This window comes from Fusarium graminearum, chromosome 1 (assembly GCF_000240135.3).
Source record: "Fusarium graminearum PH-1 chromosome 1, whole genome shotgun sequence".
Lineage (NCBI taxonomy): Eukaryota > Fungi > Ascomycota > Sordariomycetes > Hypocreales > Nectriaceae > Fusarium > Fusarium graminearum.
This window is the reverse complement of record NC_026474.1, coordinates 8735889-8759266: the sequence shown is the minus strand read 5'-3', so window position 1 is coordinate 8759266 and position 23378 is coordinate 8735889. Positions and strand designations below refer to the sequence as shown.

The window sequence follows — 23378 nt, the reverse complement described above, 5'->3', positions numbered from 1 at the left end:
ATTTCGTCTATACTGCTTCAAGTCCCTATTATTTTTTTTAGAAACCTGCCTGCTGGTTCATCTTTCGCACTCTTCACCGGTGAAAAATCCTGAGGCGTCAATAGTTGTGTTGTTCTTGTTTCACTTGCGACTTGCTAACATTGTTCAGTGGCTTGGTTATAGGGTATGTTGATCAGTACTACAGAGTAGTGAACAAGGTTATTGTATTGACTAAAGTTTATGGAGTGATTGGGTCTTTATCCTTTCGTTTCCCATGGGAACTTTTGTAAAGGTTTCTCTTATCAGTTTGGGGGCGGTGGAAGCCTGTACTCTCTCAACATATTTCTCATCTCCTTCAAGCCTTTTTGTTCAGTATGAAGCCTTTGAGCCAGATTTTGATGTGTCATGTTAGCTCCTGGAAAGGCAAAGCAGTTTCCGCAAATCGTTGAGATATCAAAAGCCAAAAGTTACTACTCAGTACACACCACAAGACCTAGTAAGCTTATAATGAATGGCCCACATGTTGCAGACTGAACTTAAACTCATTATCTCTTCTCAAATTGTTGGACTTGGTCGTCGTCATGTTACACGACCCTATTGTTACAGGGATCGACCTCCACTAAACAGGGTTGTTTGCGCTTTCTACGGCAACCATTTAAAAGTAACCAATCACGTATTCTATTAGCCACTTAACCAAGCCTTGCCTCTCCACCCTCTGCTACTTTGCCTGGCACCTGTTCATAACAACGGCACAGCAACCAGATCCCTCCGCTCCGCTCCACTCCACTTTGTCTCTTCTGACCTTCACTCATCTCTTTCGTTGAGCCCAAGCCCCAGCGCAACAGAGGCTTGCAAGACATTCGCTTTTTTTGTACCTCGAATTAATCATCGCCTTCGCTGAACGACAATCGCTAGTTGTTGGTGTTTCTCATCCCGGTCTGGGCCCTTCTTATTGCCATATTGCTCGTTTGGATTTTAGCCGCTGGGCTGAAGAAAGGGGCGCTGCTGAGCCATCGGTCAAGAACGAGACATTTGACACTGACCAGCCGACATACTCCCTTGGAAGCGTAACAAGGGACGAGATTGCATTCCGATCGAATTTAAGCCCCTTGTATCGGACGATTTCCCTCGCCTCGCCCTTCCAAGTGGTGCCGACGATTGATAGTTTGAGTCGACGACTGCAACTCGCGACGAGAGTTGAACGATTTGACGACCTTAGCGACTCCTCGACGACAATCGATCAATCGCTTACTGTCGAACTTGCCGACTTGCCCCCCGCTGCACGCTCGTTTCATCGCGATACGATCTTGCTCAACGCCTTCCGACGACAATTGAGCCGTGATCTCAAATCGCCATCATGTCTGGCTTCGGCGACTTCACCACAATCTGCGAGACCGCGCCTCTGCCACTATGCGCTGCCGTCGGACCTGTCCTTCAGGCGACTGGTCGTACCGGGATTGAGCCAGAATGCTATGCTCGCAACATCGAACTTGCCAACACCATCATCTTTGAGGGTGCTACGGCTGTGATGCACATCGTCGCTCTCGTTATGACTGTCATCATGATTCTGCACGTCCGCAGCAAGTTCACCGCTGTTGGTCGCAAAGAGATTCTGAGCTTCTTCTACCTCTACATGCTGCTATCTGCTATGTCTCTTGTTATTGATGCTGGCGTGGTACCTCCTGGGAGTGATCCATACCCGTACCTTGTCAGTGTGCAGAACGGTTTCAGTAGCGCGGTCATTACTTGTCTGCTCATTAACGGCTTTGTTGGATTCCAATTGTATGAAGATGGAACGCCCCTTTCAGTTTGGATGTTGCGAATCAGTACTCTGGCTGCTTTCACCATTAGCTTTCTTGTTTCACTCGCTACTTCAAAGAGCTGGGCCGGGCTTAGTCCTACCAACACTGTTGGATTGTTCGTTGTTCTTTACCTCCTGAACGCGATCCAGCTCTTTATTTACGTGGCCATGCAAATTCTGCTCGTTACAAGAACTCTACATGACCGCTGGCCCCTCGGAGATATCGCATTTGGTATCTTCTTCTTTGTCGCTGGCCAGGTGTTCCTTTACGCTTTCAGCTCCAAGATCTGTAACGCTATTAGCCATTATCTGGATGGCCTGTTCCTCGCGACCGTCTGCAACCTGTTGGGCGTCATGATGGTTTACAAGGTATGTTGTTCTATTTCACTAACTGCTGGTTCTGAGGTATCGCTAACCTGTGGTAGTACTGGGATTCGATCACCAAGGAGGATCTCGAATTCTCTGTTGGCACCAGGATGAACAACTGGGAGGTCAAGGAGCTGCTGCCAGAAGAGGAGCGAAGGGCTACTGTCTTTTCAGAAGACCTTTACGGCCAAAACAGCTCATACGACCTGCCTTACTCGCCAGGCGCAGCGCGCTACTCGGCCAAGTACTAAACGCTTTGGCCCACGGTCAACTTTGACGCCATTCACGAGATTTGCTTTCTTCTTATTTAATACCACACTCCGGCGTGATATATGCGACCCTGAAACGGCGATAGGGAACACCGGGTTGTTTTGCTTTTGACTGTTTACATTGCGCGGCGTTTTCAATGGATTATATCTGTGCGACTTGTCTGGATGGATGCAACTGGTGATCACAAAAAAACGACGGGCAAACGGAAGGCGTAGGAGGAGGAAGAGACGCATGTTAATACGCGGACCTTGTTGGTGACCAGGATGTAGAATGGATAATGGCGACATGTCGTTATTCTTAGCTTTTGCATATATACTTTGCATAGGTAGTTATATATTATGCCTGATATATGGGACTTGGGTATAGTCGTGATGCATATTGTGTAACACTTATCATAGTTTACGGCACGCAAATAACGAGTCTAGCTTATGCACACTGTTGCACGTCAGCTGAAAACTAATAGGGGCCGCATTATCAAACTGCATTGAGATAGGTAAGATGGAGTCTCGTGCTGGCAAGAAACTTTGGTTTGAACTTATGAATGGCTTGGCAAAAGATATCAGTGGACAGATTCTGCCACTGAACGAGCTGGGACTATCAACCCCACCATATGCTTCGGGCGTCTCCGAATTCTATCGGTAATAATGCGATAATGGAGCAAACGCGGTGATATAAGTGCAGATAGATGAAACCCAACACATAGCCAGTATATTACTGCCAAGCATAGGAGGACGACACGTTTTACTGGACAACATGTGCCGCACGCGGGACAGGCAGCAACCGGAAATGGAGTTGTATTGACAAGGAGCTGCTATATGCATGCATAGACAAACCATCAAGTTGTCCCCGTCAAATGCTGTCTTTGACATCCATGACTACTATCGTGTCAGCATCGCACCCGACGCCACGGTGCAGGGGGGCGTGATATGTAATGGTACTGCAGATCTCGCAAGAAGCTACCTAATTAATGGTGTCACCGTCAATGCCATCTTTGCGCAATAACAGACTTGCCGAACATTGGATGCGAGGGATAGAGAACCGACGAAAAATGGTGGGGGGAACCGTGTTGTAGGCTTGTAGCCAACCTACCAACCAGGCAGGGCCTGTTGGTTTAGATATTGCGAGGGCCTCTGCTCGTATATTGTCCATTCCTCGATTGTGGTGCAATGCACCATTGTTCAAACCGCAGGGAATAAACAGGCCTAGGCCGCGTATTCCATATTACCGTACCCATATATCTGTTTCGGGCCAACACTATGTGTAATTTGGCGTAACTTGACTGGTGACATGAGGGTTAGATAACTGATTAGGACCGACGGATACAGTGCAGTACAGTCACCAGGTTAGTATCTTAGGTAGGTACTCTGTGGTATATCTGTTGGTGCTAAGGCTGCAGGTAAAATGCCTGGGTAACTTCGACAGGGTCGCGTATGCGTGTTGCTGAGAATGGATGTCCTGTTTTGTACTCATCAATCTCGGATCTACTCAGGGGGACCACAAAAATAAAGAGTGTGAGGTCTGAATGGATCATGGATGGAAGGATGGAAGCTGTTGGTTAATGACTGGACGAAACCTTGAATAGTTCGCTTGTGACTGCCATTGTACAATCTCTTGACAGTCTCCTTCCTCGTTTGCACAAGCAGTGCTTGTAGTTTCCTCGCACGTGATGAAGCACTAGAGCAAAAGAGGGTGTCTCGAGCAAGGATATCCCTGTCAAGTTTTACGTTTTACTCGCTTCTTGCATGGTTCGGTACCAGACACTGGGTAGGGTATGGGTAAGGTACCTTTTATGATGGAGAATCCGAATAGCTAGTGGAGAAGCGAAGGAAGGAAGTACCAGGACTTTGCGTAGCAGTAGCAGCGTAATCGAGTTGAACTGAAGGGAACCGAACTGGTCAGATCAGATCAGATGATGTATGTGTACGTGTTGGGTGTGAGTAATGAAATGGACACGCAAGGTTGATGTTGATAGGAGAAGTAAATAAATAACCCTAGTACTCGAATTAGTCGGCAGACTACGGGATACCTAGCTGTCAGGATCTACGACACTGTGCAGGTTAGTAGCTAGATGCAGTGGCTTTATCCGTAGGTGAAACTCAATTAAAATACTGGCTTCATTGAATAAGAATTATGTCAAGTGCATGGTCGGATACAGACAAGCTATGACTAGGCACTTGTTCAGCCTATCTGAGTGGTCGATCTGAGCAAGGGTCCATGAGGATCTAGCGGAAACAAAGCGCGCAAAAGCAGCTGAGTGAGACCAGGGGAGTAAATTACGTAGCGAAAGAAAACAAATAGAGACGAGCGAAGGAAAAAAAAAAGATACTTTCATATGATAGTCGATGCATGGAACTGCCTGATGTTACTCGTACCAGAACGAGACTTTAGTACTAGCTTAATGCTTTTCTCTATGCGCCTTCACACCTTATTCGTTGTCGTTCTCTCATTTGCCCCAGTCTTGGTTTCGGTTGGTCGTTAGTTTTACCACCGTACCTAAAGAGCTCCCTCCTACCTAGGTCACCTCCTCACCTCATCCACGCTGCTAATGCCATGCCATCCATGCCTGTGAGATAGTTGGGACGTGGAAGGTACGGTACAGTAGCACTTTCCCATCCGTTCGTCCCCTTCAAAGAAAATAATAAACTTACCTAAACTTTCTTTGCTACCCGACCTTTCTATCTTCCATCATTTCCCATTCCCATTTATTCCATTCTCTTTATTTCCTCCCACATCCGATCCAGGCGTTCACGTCACACTGCCTGCTTCTACTTCTGCCTCTGCCTATTGTGTTTTTTTTTATTTCCCTATCTGATGTGATCCGAGCTTACCTTTTGTTCGATCTCACATAGGTACCTCAAATACTTAATCTAGTCGACACCTACTTCCGCATCGGCACCTTGCCCTTGTCCACCCAACTCAAATCTGACCCCCCCCCCCCCCCCCCGAATTGACTTGGACCTATCGCCGAGAAATCTCTATCTTTCACACTCCTACACATTGTCTATAACCACTGTGCAACGCATATATTCTCCCTCCCTTTTTTCTCAATTTGGGATAATACACAAACGTTCGTATCCTGTTTGATCGCGTCCTCTCACCCCTCATTGATTCCATCTGAGCACGCTTTATTAACGAGGTTGTACTTTTTTTTTTATAGCAGGGATAGTGGTCGACAGCGCGAGACTGTGGGCTCATTTGCGCGACTACCACTGCGACTGCCACTGCAACAACTGCCATTGCGACTAGGGTGGTGGAAGTAAATTCGAAGCAACACTTGCAAACCCGCTTCTTTTTCGAGGCAGCCCATCAACAGCGTCACAAAAAAAGGAAGCAATTTCGGCCATTGATGAACTTTGAGTGACAGCACCCTGCTACTTTCATGCTTCGTGTTAGAGGAACTGCATCCTCCAAATATTGTCACCTTGACCAATACACGCCGGTCACAACACGCCTAACCTGACTTTCGAGACAATTCTTCATTTCACGCGTTTCCCGCCTACCTAGGTACTCATTTCCCCTTCTTAGTCCATTCCCTCAGATTGTCTTTTGGGGTGTTTTAGTTCAAATTCAACCTGCTTTCAGTACGCGCCCCACGACTCTATTTCGGCCCTCGGACCATCAAATTGGAGCCACTGGGATCTGTCAATTCCTCATCCGATCTGGCCATTGCTTGGTATTAGAACGCGATCACTTGTTGGTGGTTTGACTCTCATTTGCATTCACCAGAAGGGGTCAACTGTAATACAGCAGCGAAGTTCATGCATCCTATTGTACGGTTTTCTCCAACCAAAATTTTTTCTTCAGACTTATATCTGTCGCTCCCATTGCTGTTATCACATATTCGTGTTGAGCAGCTACTCGAACGAATTGGCCCAGCATGGCCGCAGGGGAAGAAGTCTGGGAAGCTCTCCCTCCTGGGGAAGCAAAGTCTGTCTGGGCTGAGACAGAAGACAATTTTTGGAGGGATCTCCGCAGCAAGAAAGATATAGAAAACAGGAAGATCGAAAAAGAGTTCCAGCATTCACTCAGCGAAGTACGGCTAAAACTTAGTGAACTAAAGGGACAGCGAAGTCAGTTAAAGGAATCTCAAGGTCGTTTAGCCAGGGAGCTTGCCAAAGTCGAGGCCGAGCTGGCGCGTACTACGGATGAGTGTGAAGAGAAGGCAGAACGACTGGTTCGTATCGAGCAAGATTATTACGAGTCGCGCAGGAAGCGAACGGAAGCCCAACATAACATCTGGGCCAAAATGCGTCGCTTCTTCAGAGAAAAGAGGGGAGAGGACCCAGATACCCCCGAGACTAGGGGTCCCGAATCAGAGGGCCTCGTTTTGCCCGACATGCTGCCAGAATTGCCTTGGCCTCCCAACGGGCCAGTGCTACAGAGAGAGCCCGTTAATGGCTCTGCCGCAGAAGAAGCCGATCATGCAAACCATGAGGACTATATGGAGGGTGTTGAACAGCATGGTTACGAAACCGCCGAGACCCTTGTTAATGTTGTTGATGCTGACGGTAATGTGATCGGACCTGTGGAACACATCGAACCGTGGAACCAGTGGGTAGAGGGTATACAAGAGCTAGAGATTCGAAGACCAGTCAAGATCCGAAAAGGACGACGTTTCAACACAACCCATCTTGCAACCATTTACGAGCGAACTGAGGCAAAGGGAGTTAAGTGGCTATCCTGTATGATTCAAGCTACTGGGGAAATACAGTCCAAACGATGCCAATCATGCGACAAGAACCAAGGCGCCTTTGACGATTGCATTATTGTCGGAGGAGACCTATACCAGAAATGCGGTAACTGTGAATGGAATCGTCAAGGATGCCACGGAGCTTCAGGAGACACGATCGACATTATCGCTTCTAGGGCCAGAGCGCGGCAGAATAAAGAACGCGAAGTGGCAGCAGGTGAAATATCCGCAGAAAATCTCCAGGCGAAGGAATCTCAAACACTCGAAGTTCAGACAAGAGATCAACCGGATCCTCAACATGCCCAGCCGACTGAGGAACAAGTTTCTGTCAATTCTCGATCCCATTCACCGCAGCCTATTCTGCAGCATGCGGTTGAGCGATCATCTGAACGACAACCGGAGACACAACCCAATCCGCAGTCTGAACAAGCTGTTGCCCGTCAAGTTGACCAACCAGTTGAACGCCTGCCAGAACGACCATTGGAGCGAATTTCCGATCATACCCCAGAGAGGCTTCATGATGTAATCTCTGCAAAGGCCCCGGAACGAATTGTTGCGGTAGCACCTATGGCGCCTATGCAAATCGATGAACCTCGTGAGACAGTTCATAGGCCAGTCCACGACTCTTCTCACAATCGCCCCAGCACTGCCCCTAGGACAGACTATGCTCCGGAGCGCATGATAGATCCCGTGGATACGTCTCCCGCCCAAACTCAGGCTGGGCCTCTCCGGGAGGCGCCGCGATCTACACTTCCGTCAAGTGCGCCGCGGCATGCCCCTCAAGATATTCCTCGCTCTCCACCCGAACGCGAAACCCCTATTAAAGACTCTCGTGGCTCTGAAAGTATCCGAACACCGCGCGAGTCGGAGCAGGTGCCTACTCCAAAGGAGTACCGAGTGACCTCTGGCTTCACACCAGCCAATGTGAGAAGCCGACCCCCATCTAGTGAGCGAGGTCGACCAACTCCGCCTTTGTTACCAACCGGCGACCTTTCTTCTCAACCTCCAGAATCACCCCCTGCTGCCGCCGAAGAAGAGATTACTCGTGAAAATATGATTCTCAAGCACGATGGAGTAGTCTACACCTATCCCGAATGCGTGGAGGGAGTGCCTCTAGTCAAGATCAACGAGAGACATCCCTATTGGGAGCCCAACTGGCAAAATGTGAAGTCACTCATTGAGCCGCAACTTGCTCGATGGCGCGAGAAGCATCAAGCCGCCATTGAGGCTGGCCCAAAGCAGGAGAAGGGCGGCTCTTCCAAGTACCAAATCGGCAGACAGGTTAATCGTGGGATTAAAATCCTCGAATTCCACGAAAAAGGCCCCATCAGCCCATATCAGTTACTTGGCAAGAAGTACATCCAGTCGGGTAAGGGTGGTATTACCTCGTACGACACTCTGTTCCGACTTTCAGAGACAATATCAGAACTTGAGAAATTTAATATTGATATCTCGCCAGTCGACTGGATGCGGCAGCGTCTTCATGAGCTTATGCAAGTCGGAGGTGCTAGTTTCAATCTACCGAAGATAATTCATGACTTCTACCACGACTCAAAGTTGACCGCTCTTCGTTACAAACATGGCTTCAAGAACATCGGACGCCCTTCTGGAGTTATGAAGTCGCGCCTAAGCCATGGTAGCCCCAGCACTACGCCGAAGCCTCTCCAGAAGAGGAAGTCCATGCATTCGGGTCCCAGTACGCCTCGAGATGATTCGTTTATCGAACAGTCCCCAATGCCTAGTCAGCAACCTCTGATGTTACCAGCAGTGGTGCCAAGTCCTCAGCCAGCTTTCAGTACACATCTGAACAAGCGACCCAAATATCTACCACCTATATCAGGTCCAGTTCACGACGAATTTCACTTCGAGGCTTGGTCTGATACGGATTCATGCAGCGGTGGCCAAATTACTAAGTATGACTGGCGACTTGCTAAAGTCAAGAGTCGCTTGTTCACCAGTCACAGCAGCGTTACGCAGTACTGGACTTGGATAGATCAAATACAATGTTTCCAGCACCAGGTGCTCAGAGACATGCATCCTGCCTCGTGGGGACTATTCAAAGACGAGATCGACTTTCATGTCTACTTGGAGGATATTGAGGAGATGATATGGAATATCGAGGCGCTTCGTGTTCACATCATCGTGAAAGAGTCGGAGAACGCTAATGCTCCAGACGGCAAGCCTCGAGGAGATGTGATGGCAGCTTTCTCACGAGCACGTACCATGCGTCGATTTTTGTTCTTTTGCCGAGAAAAAGAGGTTCATATGACCAAACACTCTGTGTAAGTGAACCTTCGTGACTGAGTTGGGAGCTAAGTGCTAACGGGATATTGGCAGTGAGGATCTTGAACGTCGCTGGCTAAGCATGAACTCAGAACAATTGCCAGGCCGAGGTGACTCAAATCAAAGATTGGTGGAATCAGCCTGAACAGATGCAAGAGGAACGCCAAAAGAAAGAGATGCCGATACCCCCAACCCCTTTTAATCATAATCTTTTGCAACGTTTTTGCCTTTTGCCTTTTTCCTTTCGTTTTTAGTTTAGAGGGAACTGTTGCATGCAAGCCAACACTGGAACTTGCATGCTTACATGGGAATATTGTTTTGTTATCTTTTTCACCTTGTTTTCACTTGGGGCCCGGGACGGGGAAAAGCGCCATTGATGGAAGGATGGGAAAAGTGATACTAGAAAGGAGTTTTCTCGTAATATAGCGGCTCGCTTTCGTAGTTCAGCGCCGAAAAGATAATTACCAGATACAACCGTGTTTTCTGTTATTGTACAAAGAAGCAAATCATAATAGCGAATTGCTTTGTTCTTGTGTGAAGTTCTACTGTAAACCTCCCAAATGACCTAGAAACCCCTCAGGGTATCTGAAGAATTGACCGCTGGAAGAATGAGAGACGACATTAGTAGGCTAGCTGATGCCACTTAGACTGTACTCTTTAGGCCATTTATTTTTGTACACTAAGACTTTGGAGGTCAACTTTTCCTAGAGACCCTACTATCATCTACAGTGTGTACCGCTTTCATATCCACAGAGCCAAATTCGATTTCAAACCACTCCAGCAACGTGCATTGCTGCATATAAATCACATGAACCCGAACACATGCTGCTCGGTCTTATCTCGCTTTCTCAGTGTTCGGGTCGTCCCGGCTATCATGCTCAGGGTTGGAGCTGCAGGCGTAGGTGCAGCAGGCTTGAACTCGCCACTGCCACCCATCATGCGACTCATCAGTGCAGCTCGACATTCTTTCGCTCTGTCGTCACGGTATTCCAACTGTGTCGCCGGCGGTTCAGATCCATTATCTGCCTCCTTGTCGTCATCTCCAAACACATCATGGAGCTCAGCAGCAGAACGCGAAGCGACACTGCTGGCGTTGGAGGCGTTGCTAATTGCGCGCCCGAAGAGCTGACGCTTGCGAGGTCGTGAGGGAGCGTGATCGGTGTCGTCAGAGGCGAAAGAGGGGATGCTTGGTGTTGTCGTCTCGATGAGTGATGTCAGTTTTGATGAGAGAGCTTGACGTTCGGCGGCTTTAGCACGAATATGTGCCTGCTCAGCATTCTGATGTTGCTTCGTCTCTTGGGCATCTTCTTGTAGATCTGAAGGGAGGCTTGTCGTTTCTTCATCATGATGTTTTATGGTGGTGGGGTCGGATCGAGTACGAGGTAATGCCTTTTGCTGTTTGGTGGGTGACGGAGATCCATTCATGCGTGGTTGAGGGACCTTTGAAAGAGGGACATTACCGAGAGGAGCATCAAAATCTTTATCTTTAGGCAGACTATTTGCAGCCGTAGGGTGTGTACGAGCTGTGACGAACTCTGCTGATATGGTAGAGTTTGACACTGGAGCAGCTTTCGCATTAGTCTTCCGTGAGGACTTCCCCTTTTCCGGTGAATCGTGAGCAAAAGCCATGGTATCTACTCCAGCGGCAGACGGAGGTCTGGGCGTGTTACCCTTTGTTGGCTTGGAAGCAGGCTCCGAAAGAGTGCGCTGTATTGGCTTGCCTTGTATTCGGGTTTCAGGGACAGCCCTCGGCGTTGGCTTGGAGGCGGGCTGAGATGTTTCCGAATATCTGCTTTTTATCTCGGGGAATATATAATCGTCAAGGGGCACTTTGAATCCTGTAGATATGCATTTCCAGAACCAATCTGCCGACACTACAGGCACACCCCATCTTAGAGCCATGCGGAGCTTCTCCTTACGCATGGAAGCGAGGTTCTTGCATACTAAAACACTTGTGGTCTTGCGAAACTCTCCTTCGTATTTGGCTCCTAGCTGGGCGGCAGCACGGGCAACCTGGTTTAGCTCTATACCTGTGAAAGCGGCAGTGCATATGACGAGGTTGGCAAATGCCGGTATAGGAAAGAATGGGAATGGTCGACCAAGGACGTGTTCCATGGGGTCAAAATATTGTTTGTTGTGCAGACATTTCTCGATATAGTATTCTGTTACAACGTAAAGGTCATCGTAGGATTGTTGGGGATGGGTATCTGGCTGGGATAGTTGAGGAACGATCAAAAAGCGGCTCCGAGGGGATTGTGGAATTTTGCCCAGAGCAGCTTCATTAAGTGATTTGCAGACATTTGCGCCGAGGGTGAGGAGCGTTTGCTCAAGTACAGAAGTTCTTTGCGCGGTGAATCCGTGTATGTAAAACCGACAATTTGCGAAGATGCCCTGGTCTTCTAGAAGGGGTGGAACAGGCGGTTGAGGCTGAGGTTGGGCTTCCTCGTACTGGGGTTGCTGCTGCTGATCTTGTGGTTGAAATGCATCTTCTGACCTGCTCTCTTGCGCGAAGGAATAGTCTCTTGACGTTGACCGTCCAAGAATGTCACCCCACATGCTATTTCGCTGCGAGCTCAACTTCATGCTGGCAGTCTTCCTGAGCTTCCTAGGACCCTCCTCGGCGCCGATCCCCATGGCAGATTTTGATCTTTTGCTCAACGAACGTTTGAGTTCCCTTGTAACCCAAGCACCCTTTCCTTGCTCTTCTGGAGGTAACGTAGGATCGAATTTGGATTCATCGAGAATCATTCCTCGCGCAATGGACTGGTCGAGCCAAGCGAGTGTGACGGGGTAGATGTTCCATGACCTGGCTGCAGCATATTTCCTACCCTCGGGTTTATGGACGATAAGGTGGGTGCATTTTTTCGTTAGGTCACCGGTAAACACTCCTCCGTTTGATGTGATCTTCTTTGCAATCTCGCCTCGTTGGTCGCCGAATCCTGTTAAACATATGCATAATGACTTTTGTTCCGCCTCTCCCTCGCCTGGCTGAAGCTGAATAGTAGGGTCGATGCCTCGCTTCTCTAGAGGCTTGAGCTGATACTTGGTTTCGAGTTGTCGGTAATTGATCTCGTCATCGTTCTTCCATATCTCGCTAAGAGCCTCAATCCAGGCGGCGTCCATGGCCTTGATATCGGGGCGTTCACGGGCGACATGGCGATATTTGGGGGTGTTGTAGTCGCCGACAATAAGATGAGTTACGTCTGGAGTAAGATCGTATTTGTGAACACCTCCCAGCTCGGAGACTTTGGCGGCGATGGTGGTCTAGATCAGGGATAATGCATTAGTAGACCGAACACACATGATGAGGATGGGACATGATGGAGCGGCAACTAACACGATGTTCGGCAGGAATACTTGTACAGCAGACAACGATGCCCTTGAGAGGTTCTGCCGGATCAACTTGTATATCTTCGTCTTCGGGCGCGTATAATGAAGCCATTTTTCAGTCTCTCTCTCTCTCCTTTACTGGTTGCCGTGGAGTTGTAGCTTGGACGTCAAAGCCAGTGCTTTTAATTGATATCGATCTTTTTTGAGAACGCGTCGTGAACCGCGTCAAGTGCTTAAGTGAGACGTCATGACAGTAGGCGGGGGCTGCTATGGCCAATTGCACTGTACAGATCGCCTATCTCGTGCTGCAGACTGCGCTAACACATGTCAAATACAGTGTTAGTGATCACGAATCGACATGGACGGGATGAATTTCATCTGAAAATGCATTTTATTGATAGTATCCGGCCAGATTCTATGTTACTGGATATGGGGCCTTTTAAGCATATTTACCTCTCGCTTTGAAGTATCACGCGCTGAATCACTTCTTTGAGCCATAAACTGTGGACTCTCCTCAAGTGCATTAGAGCTGCGTACAGCATTAAGGCATCTACGGCCAAGCCCCACTCATCACCTAAAATCTAACCCCACCATCAGCTACCTGAGTTCGTAGCCTTGTCGCAACCAAAAGGAAAGCTCAACCCCTCCACCTGCACTTGCTTGATCTTAAACTTGTTCAGTCTTTATATCCATTCATTTAGAGCTCGCGTCACATACTCTTGACGGTCTCTCGCTCCGCCCACTAGCCTTCGATATCCGACGCAACGGACGAATTCGAGCAAGATTACGCAGTGCATCATCACACGATCCCGACTAGCTAGACCCTGAGCCCAACCCCGAGCATCGTCCGTATTGCATGTCCATCATACCGGCCGACGCTTGACTACCCCAATTACCAAACCCACAAACCGGCTCCGATATACGTGCAGCGCCCCGACGATCCCTCTCGGATCAAGTTCGCCCAAGATGCCTCCACCATCTGCAAACCAGCAGAAGGTTCTTATTGCCCAGTTCGTATCTCTGACTGGCCAAACAGAGCGACAAGCCACCCGTGTACGTCTTCTTCACGGCTACTCTTCTTCTCCTCCTCATGTCACAATGGCGGTCCGGTCCTGGCTACGTATGAACCTCATGGCAGTCTAGCTCTCTGCACAATACGACCCGGCCACAAGGCGCAGCGGTTCGGGTTTCAGCGGTGACACGGCTTAGCCAGGAACAGTTGGATCATGATGCTGTATGAGGATGGCTGTGCTAACCCTGGATCGACAGTACCTCAAGAATGCGGGCTTCAAGCTAAATGAAGCGGTTGATGCGTAAGTCCTTTCTATTCGTCCTTTTAAACTTGTCATGATATGCATTTGTCTTTACGACCATTGGCATGATTCTTCCGCTGCAACCCAATACGGAAGTATCTGTATCGAGCATCCTCCGGCCGTTGTTTGCAAGTGTATCCCGTCACAGTGGCCTGGCCCACTATTGCCCGGATACACTGCAGAGTATGACCGACAAAGACGCCGAACGTTGAGTCAAGGTTACTTGGGGCATCTTGTGTTAGTGAGGGGTCTTGAAAACGTTACCTCAAAGGCATGTTGTGCCTATGCCTGTATCGAATTTGCGACTGCTATCATGGGGGCCATGGGGAGCCTGGCATCCATGACCGGATTTGTACAAATTCTTCGTCTATTGTTCTCGTAACGAACTCGACCCTGCAACTCTACTAGAGACCTATACCCATTCGATATCTTGGAGCCTATACACTATTTCAAGCTTCAAAATGGGATGGAAGGGTGTGAAGAACCGTATTGCGACCCGGGTCCCCATTTGGTCTGCATCAAAAAAGGCCAGCACTGATGGACCTGCATCTTTTTACCAAGAGCCAGCTGCGAAGCCACCCAAGAACTCAACTTCTCGGTACATTGCCTTCATATGCCAAGCAGTTGTGCCATACTATATAGTGGTCGAGTTGGCTATTGCTGATCCGTACACTGTCAAGCATCATGACTGATACCCTGTCTTTCTTTCTTTATATCTGGCCTGTCATGTATCAGCAACGCTAACGTACTTCGAATAGATACTTTGCCTCTAGCGGAGATAGCAAAGGACCATCACCATTGGAAACAAAGCTAGATGCGTTGTTTGACCAGTTGCAAGGTGCATGGTTTCCTGATAATACGCCAAGTTTCTGAGCTAACATTTCCAACCAGATACCAACGATGAAAAGGACAAATTGGAACTCGAATCCACAATGTCCTATCTCACGGATAAGCTGAATGTTAGCATTGAAAACGCCGAGCTGCTTGTCGCCCTTGAACTCCTCCAAGCGCCTGCGGTTGGAATAATCACCAGAAGAGGCTATGTTGATGGTTGGAAAGTGACTGGGTAAGTGACACCATTCGGACCACCTGCGTTTCAAAGATTTGGTCGGGCTTCTTCCAGGACATTCATATCTAATTCTGTTACAGAGCTGGGACAACACACCAGGAGCATGCTACCCACCTCCGCAAACTAATCAAGTCTCTTTCTTCCGATCAAGCACTTTTCAAGAAGGTTTACAGACATGCCTTTGTTGCTGGCCGAGAGACCGACCAGAAAGCTCTCAGCCTTGAAAACGCTTTCGTGTACTGGGAGATTCTGTTCACACCCCCCGGCATGGAATGGAAGACGTCAAACCACGACTGGCTTCAACTGTGGAAGGATTTCCTGAAAGCCAAATGGACCCGTTCAGTTAACAAGGATATGTGGAACATGACTCTTGAATTTGCTCTTAAATCACTGTCTGATGAGTCGCTATCGTTCTGGAACGAGGATGGTGCCTGGCCTAGTGTCATTGACGACTTCGTGGAATGGTGTCGCGAGAATGGCATCGCTAAGACCGATGGCATGGACGTTGACAACTAGATGACGTGCTGGTTAAGTTGAATCAACTGTGGCCAGGACCCACGGAACAAGAGTACATAAAGGCTTGGATTGAGAGATTAGGTCTCATTCTTACATACCACCACGCAAAGGCACATCTTTCAGGCGCCGACTAGAAATACGGGTAGCGGGTTGCGTTTCTAGATGAGACGGCGTTTACCGAGGGCACTTGAACCATTGGTGTGGCAGCGATTGATGACTTATGATAGACATGTTGCAACAAAAGAAAGCTTATCCAATTGTTGCGGATTCTTGCTCCTTGTCTTGGTTTCCTTTCACCAACGCTAGGCGATACCATGAGATGCGGATTTTGGATTTCTATAGTACCTATTCATGTAACCGTGATTGCTGCTGTCCTTTGATGCAGCATACCTGTTGTACACGGCATCGTGTGATGCCTGAGCTGGGAACTAGACTCTTTTCCAAGCCATAAAGTCCATACTCTTTGTCAAGGTTTCCTTCGTATCATACAGCATGATATTTCCCTCTCCTTCATTGTTGCCATTAAAGTTGATTCCGCTCCATTTGTGACGCCTAAAATTCTTTGCCCCTCCTTACGCCTCGCTGCCTGTCGTCTTCCACTTTGGCGGGCCGAATCTGGAGAGGGACTCAAGCTTTCCGTCTCCGAGCTTGACATGTGCGGCACGAATCATACGTGGCTCGAGGCGCAGTGTGTTGCGAACATCGTGGTGGACCTTGGCGGCGGCATCGTATCGCATGACGAAGTAGTGGCCGTGGGTGTGCTTCATTTGATGCACTGAGATGGGCTTGGGCAGCGAGAAGACACCCCAGTTGGCGAGACCGCGGACGACTCCACCATTCTTGAGGACGAGGGAACCGACAGTTTGGGCGATTCTGTGATGATTAGTTCAAGGCTCGGTATCGGTAGGTGAGTCGATGCTGGGAACGTACTCCTTCACCTCTAAGAGGCTGCCTGGTCGGACCTGAGTTTGGTTAGTTTGTGCTCAACTATTGGGGAACAATCGGGAGACGTACAATGGCAATCAGTTCGTAGAGCATCTTGGCGACGGCATCTACGATCAGGATAGTAATGTCGCAGATTCGATATAGAAATCACTGTCAATAAACGATGGATTTGGCGGATCTCGAATTTTGGATCCCGAAGATTAGCCATTCCATATTGGTGGCGGTAGGTAGCTTCATACAAGTGGGGCACGTAAATGGTCACTTCCATTACTGAGACAGAAAGGTGAGCATGACATTTCAATGTGTTGATCATTGATAATTGACCATCATGCCCTGCGTATAATTCTTTTCTATAGTACAAATTTTGATACATTGGGGGTTATATCTCGAATATGTTGTAATTTTACAAGGGTTAGATCCGCTCCTTTGACAATGCCTGCCAGATGCTCCAGGGCACTTTCCAACCGGCCGTCTTGACAGCAAATGGGTTGAAGTCGGCTTGCTCCAGGCGTTGTAGGTACTGAGCAGACGGGATAGCTTCCAGCAGCACACCAAAGCCTTGGCGGATTTCGTTCAGTGTATCGCTCCCTTCACCATAGAAGTGTTCGCCTTCACCCTGATGCTCAAACTCATGACCAGGGTCCTCCCCTGCCTTGAGTCTTTTAAGCATTTCCCGGGCTGTGATTAGATGGTCGTTTGCTCGAGTCGCAACCTGGAAGACAGCATCTTGTAGACCAGGTGCATTAGGGCCCTGTCTGAAAACTTCCTCCTCTTTGACTTCAGCCTCAGCCATGGCATCTAGCGGGAGCAGGATTGCAGGCTCCCGCACAGGAGGAGCCTGGCCAGAAGGTGTGTTGACAGGAGGAGGCGGTGCTGCCAATAATGGGATTCCGCGTAGAATTGCAGTGATGCCGCAGGCCTTTCCGATATGGCTCGCGAGATGATCGACATGCATTGACTTGAGAGGTAGAGAGGCTAATGTTGCATACATAAGAGTCGAATATGTGTTCTCGGCGTATTCCTCCAAACTCGACAAGGTCGCAAAAGGCCGATTCGACATGTGCTTTTCTCTCGTCTTTATTAATCTTGAAATCCAGAATTTTATCGACTTCTTGGCTGAGCTACCATCCCGGGCCTCAAGATCTTGCAAGCATTTGTGTAGAAGAATGCAGATGGGTTCGCGAGGGGGACGACCCGCGAAAGTGTTGTCGATGGATTCCTGCCAAAACTTCATGCGGAAGGCTCCAATGGTAGGGTTGGAAACGAGCTCAGGGAGACGGACAAGCTCAAGGTTGAGGGTGCGAAGAACGGCGTAAGTATCTTGCACCGGAGAGGGGACGAAGCGGCGGATGAGATGAGCATCATAGTCGCTATTTCTGAGGAGAGTCAGGATTGTTTTCATTTGAGAAAATCATCAACTCGACTTACTGGAGTTGTGTAAGACAGTATCTTCGTGCGGATTGAACATCGGCATCAGTGATATAGGTTCGACGACATGTTCGACCATGAGTAAAGCCCCGGAGCCCTTGGCCCAGAATTCTTGGGCGATACATTAAGAATTTGAGCCCTCAAAGGCTGTGAATTATGTGTAGACTTTGGATAGCTATTCTCAACTCAAATCGATTCAATTGATTGTTGTATAATGAACAGTGTCCCCTGATGACGACTTATACACGGCCACCCACAGACATGGGATTTCCAATCGCTATAGGGAATTTTTTCATGACGTCGAGCGTTCTAACGCCACGGCAGGCATTAGCCACATCAATTAACAAGACAAGAAGGAAGGAACCACTTAAACACGGGATCAGGTGATTGTCCCATGAGCGGGTCGCGTTTGCAGGGGTTTTGTCGCGTCTCCCAAAGAAGTCCATTTGCGATTTCATGAAGGGTCATTCATTGCTTGGGATACAAGATCCCAACTACATCTTCGAAGGAAATTCCCCAACAATGGAGCAGCCTCTTGGAGATATGAGTCCTTGGCATCCAGATAATCATATGGATCCTGAACCTCCGACCAAAAGACGAAGATTTCTTGCCGACCCCGACGAAGCTTCCTCCGACCCAGTCGCTCATGACAGCTCCCCGCTACCGCCATCAAAACGGTTCTTCGAGAATGAAGATGAAACAGTCCCAAAAACCGAACGATTGGAAACAATAGATGAGAAACCGAACAATGCATCACCTAAATCATCTTCCACGGAGCTTCCGACGTCCCAGCAAGAGCCATCACCATCCTTCGACCAGGAGACTTTCGAGACTTTCATTGGCGATAAAGTCTCAGAAGATGTTCTTTCTGCGATCAGAAGCAATTGCGGAAATAATATCGAGCGAGCCGTGAATATGTATTTTGACGGAACATACAAAAAGTTTATGAAGAAATCGACACGGCCGGCACCGCCAAGACCAGCTGCCAGTTCAAGTCGTACCCCGAACGTCTCTGGCGAACGAACAATCCCCATCCAAACATCCAAAAGAATGCCAAACGAACGATACATAGGAGCTTTTGGAGTTGAAGGGTGGGCGACACGAAGTGGGACAAATCTACTTAAACATGGCGACATTGTTAAGATCGAGCGACAAAAGCGAGCACCTCCACCTACAAAATCCAAAGGGAAAGCTGGGCCCGTCACTCCTTCGAGGGGTTTTGGGGCTCCGAGGCGACAGGATGTAGTTGTGCGCTTTACTACTCAAAGTGGCACCGAAGTCGGGCGGCTGGCAAGAGAGGCAGCGAACTGGGTCTCAGCTTTGATTGACGAGAAAATATGCAGATTTGAGGGGACTGTCGTATACGCTCCCGAACGACTTCGAACAAACGATACGATATTTCTTCAGTTGCGCTGTTCATTGCTCAACTCTGCTTTCTTCAGCCGACCGTTTCAGCTCGCTGACGATCGGTCGGCTGCCTTCTTTAACCAAAATGAGACAAATGATGAGAAAACACTTAGGATGCGACAAGTGGCCTTGGTTAAGTTATTCCAGGAGATCAACCTTCATCCTACCCTGACAAATTCTGCAACGAAAGATGGCCGCAAGGGGCTGCTCCAGGCTGCTGAGCAAGACGAGGAGAAACAAAAGGAAGTCAAGAAGTCAGACGGAAACGGGACCAACAACACCAAGGAAGCGAACTCATCCCAATCCTCTGATACAGAAGATGGAGAGGAGTTGGAACAAGATCAGCTCGATGCGCTTTACAAAAAGGCTCAGTCGTTCGACTTCAACACCCCAGAAGCGGAGCCAGCAGATACCTTTGCCATGACACTTCGTAAATATCAGAAGCAGGCGCTACATTGGATGATGGCCAAAGAAAAGGACGAAAAAAGTCATCGAGAGCCATTAATGCACCCGCTTTGGGAACAGTACGAGTGGCCATTGAAGGATGTTGATGAGAATGACTTGCCACAAATTGAGGGGCAGTCCAAGTTTTACGTCAACCCCTACTCTGGCGACCTGTCGCTTGACTTCCCAGTACAGGAACAGCACTGTCTCGGCGGTATACTTGCCGACGAAATGGGTCTCGGTAAAACAATTCAAATGCTCAGCTTGGTTCATACGCATAGATCCGAAGTCGCTCTTGAAGCTCGACAATCAGTTGTCGCACGCTCAAACGTGAATCAACTCACAAGACTAGGCAAGAACTCAGAGTCGATTCTTGATGCGCCGTGTACAACATTGGTGGTCGCACCCATGTCGCTGTTGTCCCAATGGCAGAGCGAAGCCGAAAAGGCTTCCAAGGATGGAACGATGAAAACTGAGTTATACTACGGCAACGAAAAGTCTAGCAATCTGCAAGCACTCTGCTGTGCATCTAACGCGGCCAATGCTCCGGACTTAGTCATCACCAGTTACGGTGTTGTTCTGTCCGAGTTCAGTAGCTTGGCTGCTAGGAACGGGGACAAGAGCTTTCACAACGGACTCTTCTCACTAAGGTTCTTTCGCATCATTATCGACGAAGCACATCACATCAAGAACAGGTCATCCAAGACATCAAAAGCGTGCTATGAGATCTCGGCCACCCATCGATGGGCTCTGACTGGAACTCCTATCGTAAACAAGTTGGAAGACTTATTTAGTCTTGTCAGGTTCTTAGGTGTGGAACCTTGGAACAACTTTTCGTTCTGGCGAACCTTCATTACAGTGCCTTTTGAATCTGGAGACTTCATGCGAGCCTTGGATGTCGTGCAAACGGTTTTAGAGCCTCTTGTGCTCCGACGTACAAAGGACATGAAAACGCCCGATGGCGAGCCGCTTGTGCTCCTACCACCAAAGCAAATTGAGATAGTTAACGTGGAACTCTCGGAGACGGAACGAGACGTCTATAATTACATCTTCAACAAGGCGAAACGAACATTCTCTCAGAATGTCGAGGCAGGGACTGTGATGAAGGCCTTCACTACCATCTTTGCCCAAATTCTGCGTCTTCGACAGTCATGCTGCCATCCTATTCTTGTCCGCAACCGTGACATTGTGGCAGATGAAGTAGAAGCCGGAGCGGCTGCCGATGCAGCGGCGGGACTTGCAGATGACATGGACCTTGAGTCGCTCATCACTTCGTTCACAGCAGTAACAGACAAAGCTTCAAAAGAGTCAAACCAGACCTTTGGAGCTCATGCACTGGAGCAAATTCGTGATGAGGCCGAGAATGAATGTCCCTTGTGTTTCGAGGAGCCCATGAACGACCAGACCGTGACTGGCTGTTGGCATTCGGCGTGCAAGAAGTGCTTGCTTGATTATATCAAGCACCAAACTGATAAGGCAGAAGTACCCCGATGTTTCAGCTGTCGCGAACCCATAAACAAACGAGACCTGTTTGAGGTTGTCCGCCACGACGACGATTCTGATATGATGTCTAAGAAACCCAGGATCAGCCTACAGCGAGTCGGCGTCAATGCTTCTTCTGCAAAGGTGGTTGCGTTAATGTCTGAACTGCGAGCTCTAAGACGGGAGCACCCCAAGATGAAGTCTGTGGTATTCTCTCAGTTCACATCTTTCCTCAGCCTTATCGAGCCTGCACTCACACGTGCAAACATCAAGTTTCTTCGACTAGATGGATCGATGGCCCAAAAAGCTCGAGCCGCTGTACTTAACGAGTTCACTGAAAAGAAAGGGTTCACGATACTTTTGCTTAGCTTACGCGCTGGTGGTGTCGGGCTGAACTTGACGAGCGCTGGACGAGTGTTTATGATGGATCCCTGGTGGAGCTTCGCCGTCGAGGCTCAAGCCATAGATCGAGTGCACAGGATGGGCCAAGAGGCGGAAGTACAGGTAAAGAGATTTGTGGTTAAGGAAAGTGTAGAGGAGCGGATGTTGAAGGTCCAAGAGCGAAAGAAGTTCATGTGAGTTTGACTTGTGACAAAACAGACGGGGCGCAGCTAACAACGAAACAGTGCCACTTCTTTGGGTATGATGAATGATGAAGAGAAGAAGCTCCAGCGTATTGAAGACATCAAGGAGCTGCTGAGCTGAGTGTGGGCCACATATTTGCTATTGCAACGTCTGCTGTTGTATGAGGGATGAAATGAATGCATTCACAGAGGCGTCTAGGGACAAATGAGACATGAAAAGCGGCATATACGGTGTGCTACAAGGCAGCATGGTTACAATAATAGATGGTATGGCATATAGCATGATGGCGTCCGGTTAGTCAGGCTTGATATGAGATCAGAAAACACCAGCATCTGATGAACAAGCCTGATGGAAAGTCAGTCACGACAGTTGAAACATTGCAAAATATAATAAAATACAGTCATACTGGCTAGTCAGATCCTTTTATGACGAGAAACATAGCGATCATTAGGTGCAAGTTTTGGGCATCACCGTGTCTCAGCGCGGTCATGTTCCTGCATGGCCGCCAAAGGCGCGTGACCATCAGTCTAATAAAACTATCAGCTACAGTCTTAACCATCACGAACCTGACGCGACTCACCTGACTTGGTACCTCATGAGTTGAGTAGGACTTTTTTATTTGCCCGTTCAATCAATCAGTCTTGTCATATTTAAATAGAAGAAGAGCCGTCGGGTGGCTGCTGTTACTATGTCGGTCTTGTGTCACAGAGTATACAAAGACAGGCGGCTGCATATTTGCAACACAAGCTTGTTTGCCTGATTTACTAGTCCATTCATTGCATTGTTCTACCCTCTTTCTGTTGGCAACCGTTGTATAATTATATTTACACCCTGGATCATTCTTCGTTCAAGTCTGGAGAAGAAGTCGAGGGATCAAGCAACAACGTTGCTGCAACTCACGGCTTATTCTCTCAAAACGACCCAGAGATAGGACATTCCCAGGACGAAGTCGAGAAAACTCAAGTTGAAGACGTCGAAGAAGAAGTAGTAACGTCTGCAACCAAAGACAAACTTGAAGACGAGTACGACAGTGACGACGAGCATCACATTTGCTCATTACTCCTTTACTTTATCTCAAAGACTCTCCTGAATCATATTAAAGACGAACCGGAAGAACCCCCCATGGATCGCTTCGCCGAACAATTATTTGGCAAGCAGGACCAGTCGTCTCGCGCTCGACTGCCAGAGGAGCCCAGTTTCATGGAAACATTCGCCAAGAACTTGGCCAAGTCTGCTGCAAAATCCGCTGCCAAACGAGCCATGGGCCAGTCCTCCTCTGAGAAGCGAACCCGCGATTGGGCTCGGGGTACTAGTAGCAACCAGATTAACCCTGAGGACTTTCGCGGCGTTGCGGAGTTTGTCATCGGTATGCTGAGCAGTAACAGCAAGTCCGAGCAGCCCGGATAGGGTGAGGATGACCGATCAGAAGACAGGAAGAGGAAGAGAGACAAGGACAAGGATAGAAGCAGA

At 48.6% G+C, this 23378-nt stretch overlaps 11 protein-coding genes across 11 annotated transcripts in view; 7 read left to right on the top strand and 4 right to left on the bottom strand.

The window, feature by feature from the left end:
• Window positions 1–795: 795 nt before the first annotated feature.
• Window positions 796–2776, top strand: FGSG_02729 (uncharacterized protein). The gene is made up of 2 exons (XM_011320388.1): window positions 796–2149; window positions 2206–2776. Exons 1-2 carry the CDS (start codon window positions 1337–1339, stop codon window positions 2395–2397), a joined length of 1005 nt encoding a protein of 334 aa, XP_011318690.1. The 5' UTR covers window positions 796–1336; the 3' UTR covers window positions 2398–2776.
• Window positions 2777–2914: 138 nt separating this feature from the next.
• Window positions 2915–3418, top strand: FGSG_12190 (uncharacterized protein; the record flags this gene model as incomplete). The annotated part of the gene is made up of 2 exons (XM_011320387.1): window positions 2915–3054; window positions 3244–3418. The coding sequence occupies 2 exons, from the start codon at window positions 2915–2917 to the stop codon at window positions 3416–3418; spliced, it is 315 nt and encodes a 104-aa protein (XP_011318689.1).
• Window positions 3419–6293: 2875 nt separating this feature from the next.
• FGSG_02728 (uncharacterized protein) lies at window positions 6294–8593 on the top strand (the record flags this gene model as incomplete). Its single annotated transcript, XM_011320386.1, has 2 exons — window positions 6294–8494; window positions 8566–8593. 2 exons carry the CDS (start codon window positions 6294–6296, stop codon window positions 8591–8593), a joined length of 2229 nt encoding a protein of 742 aa, XP_011318688.1.
• Window positions 8594–10193: 1600 nt separating this feature from the next.
• On the bottom strand, window positions 10194–12831 carry FGSG_02727 (uncharacterized protein; the record flags this gene model as incomplete). The annotated part of the gene is made up of 2 exons (XM_011320385.1): window positions 10194–12653; window positions 12691–12831. The coding sequence occupies 2 exons, from the start codon at window positions 12829–12831 to the stop codon at window positions 10194–10196; spliced, it is 2601 nt and encodes an 866-aa protein (XP_011318687.1).
• An 854-nt stretch (window positions 12832–13685) lies between these two features.
• FGSG_12189 (uncharacterized protein) lies at window positions 13686–14414 on the top strand (the record flags this gene model as incomplete). Its single annotated transcript, XM_011320384.1, has 3 exons — window positions 13686–13772; window positions 13989–14032; window positions 14129–14414. 3 exons carry the CDS (start codon window positions 13686–13688, stop codon window positions 14412–14414), a joined length of 417 nt encoding a protein of 138 aa, XP_011318686.1.
• Window positions 14415–14964: 550 nt separating this feature from the next.
• On the top strand, window positions 14965–15617 carry FGSG_12188 (uncharacterized protein; the record flags this gene model as incomplete). The annotated part of the gene is made up of 2 exons (XM_011320383.1): window positions 14965–15098; window positions 15182–15617. 2 exons carry the CDS (start codon window positions 14965–14967, stop codon window positions 15615–15617), a joined length of 570 nt encoding a protein of 189 aa, XP_011318685.1.
• A 316-nt stretch (window positions 15618–15933) lies between these two features.
• Window positions 15934–16680, bottom strand: FGSG_12187 (uncharacterized protein). Its single transcript, XM_011320382.1, has 3 exons — window positions 16632–16680; window positions 16548–16579; window positions 15934–16490 (listed from the first exon to the last, which is right to left on the bottom strand). The coding sequence occupies exons 1-3, from the start codon at window positions 16653–16655 to the stop codon at window positions 16190–16192; spliced, it is 357 nt and encodes a 118-aa protein (XP_011318684.1). The 5' UTR covers window positions 16656–16680; the 3' UTR covers window positions 15934–16189.
• Window positions 16681–16974: 294 nt separating this feature from the next.
• On the bottom strand, window positions 16975–18115 carry FGSG_12186 (uncharacterized protein; the record flags this gene model as incomplete). The annotated part of the gene is made up of 2 exons (XM_011320381.1): window positions 16975–17932; window positions 17991–18115. The coding sequence occupies 2 exons, from the start codon at window positions 18113–18115 to the stop codon at window positions 16975–16977; spliced, it is 1083 nt and encodes a 360-aa protein (XP_011318683.1).
• A 397-nt stretch (window positions 18116–18512) lies between these two features.
• Window positions 18513–22028, top strand: FGSG_02724 (DNA repair protein RAD5; the record flags this gene model as incomplete). The annotated part of the gene is made up of 2 exons (XM_011320380.1): window positions 18513–21898; window positions 21950–22028. 2 exons carry the CDS (start codon window positions 18513–18515, stop codon window positions 22026–22028), a joined length of 3465 nt encoding a protein of 1154 aa, XP_011318682.1.
• Window positions 22029–22258: 230 nt separating this feature from the next.
• FGSG_12185 (uncharacterized protein) lies at window positions 22259–22525 on the bottom strand. Its single transcript, XM_011320379.1, has 2 exons — window positions 22489–22525; window positions 22259–22435 (listed from the first exon to the last, which is right to left on the bottom strand). The coding sequence occupies exons 1-2, from the start codon at window positions 22503–22505 to the stop codon at window positions 22318–22320; spliced, it is 135 nt and encodes a 44-aa protein (XP_011318681.1). The 5' UTR covers window positions 22506–22525; the 3' UTR covers window positions 22259–22317.
• Window positions 22526–23030: 505 nt separating this feature from the next.
• The window catches only part of FGSG_12184 (uncharacterized protein), a gene marked incomplete at both ends in the record, with an annotated part of 806 nt that continues 458 nt past the window's right edge, over window positions 23031–23378 (top strand). The window contains one exon of the mRNA XM_011320378.1: window positions 23031–23274. Within this exon, the coding sequence (XP_011318680.1) occupies window positions 23031–23274 (244 nt within the window). The remainder of the gene's footprint in view (window positions 23275–23378) is intronic.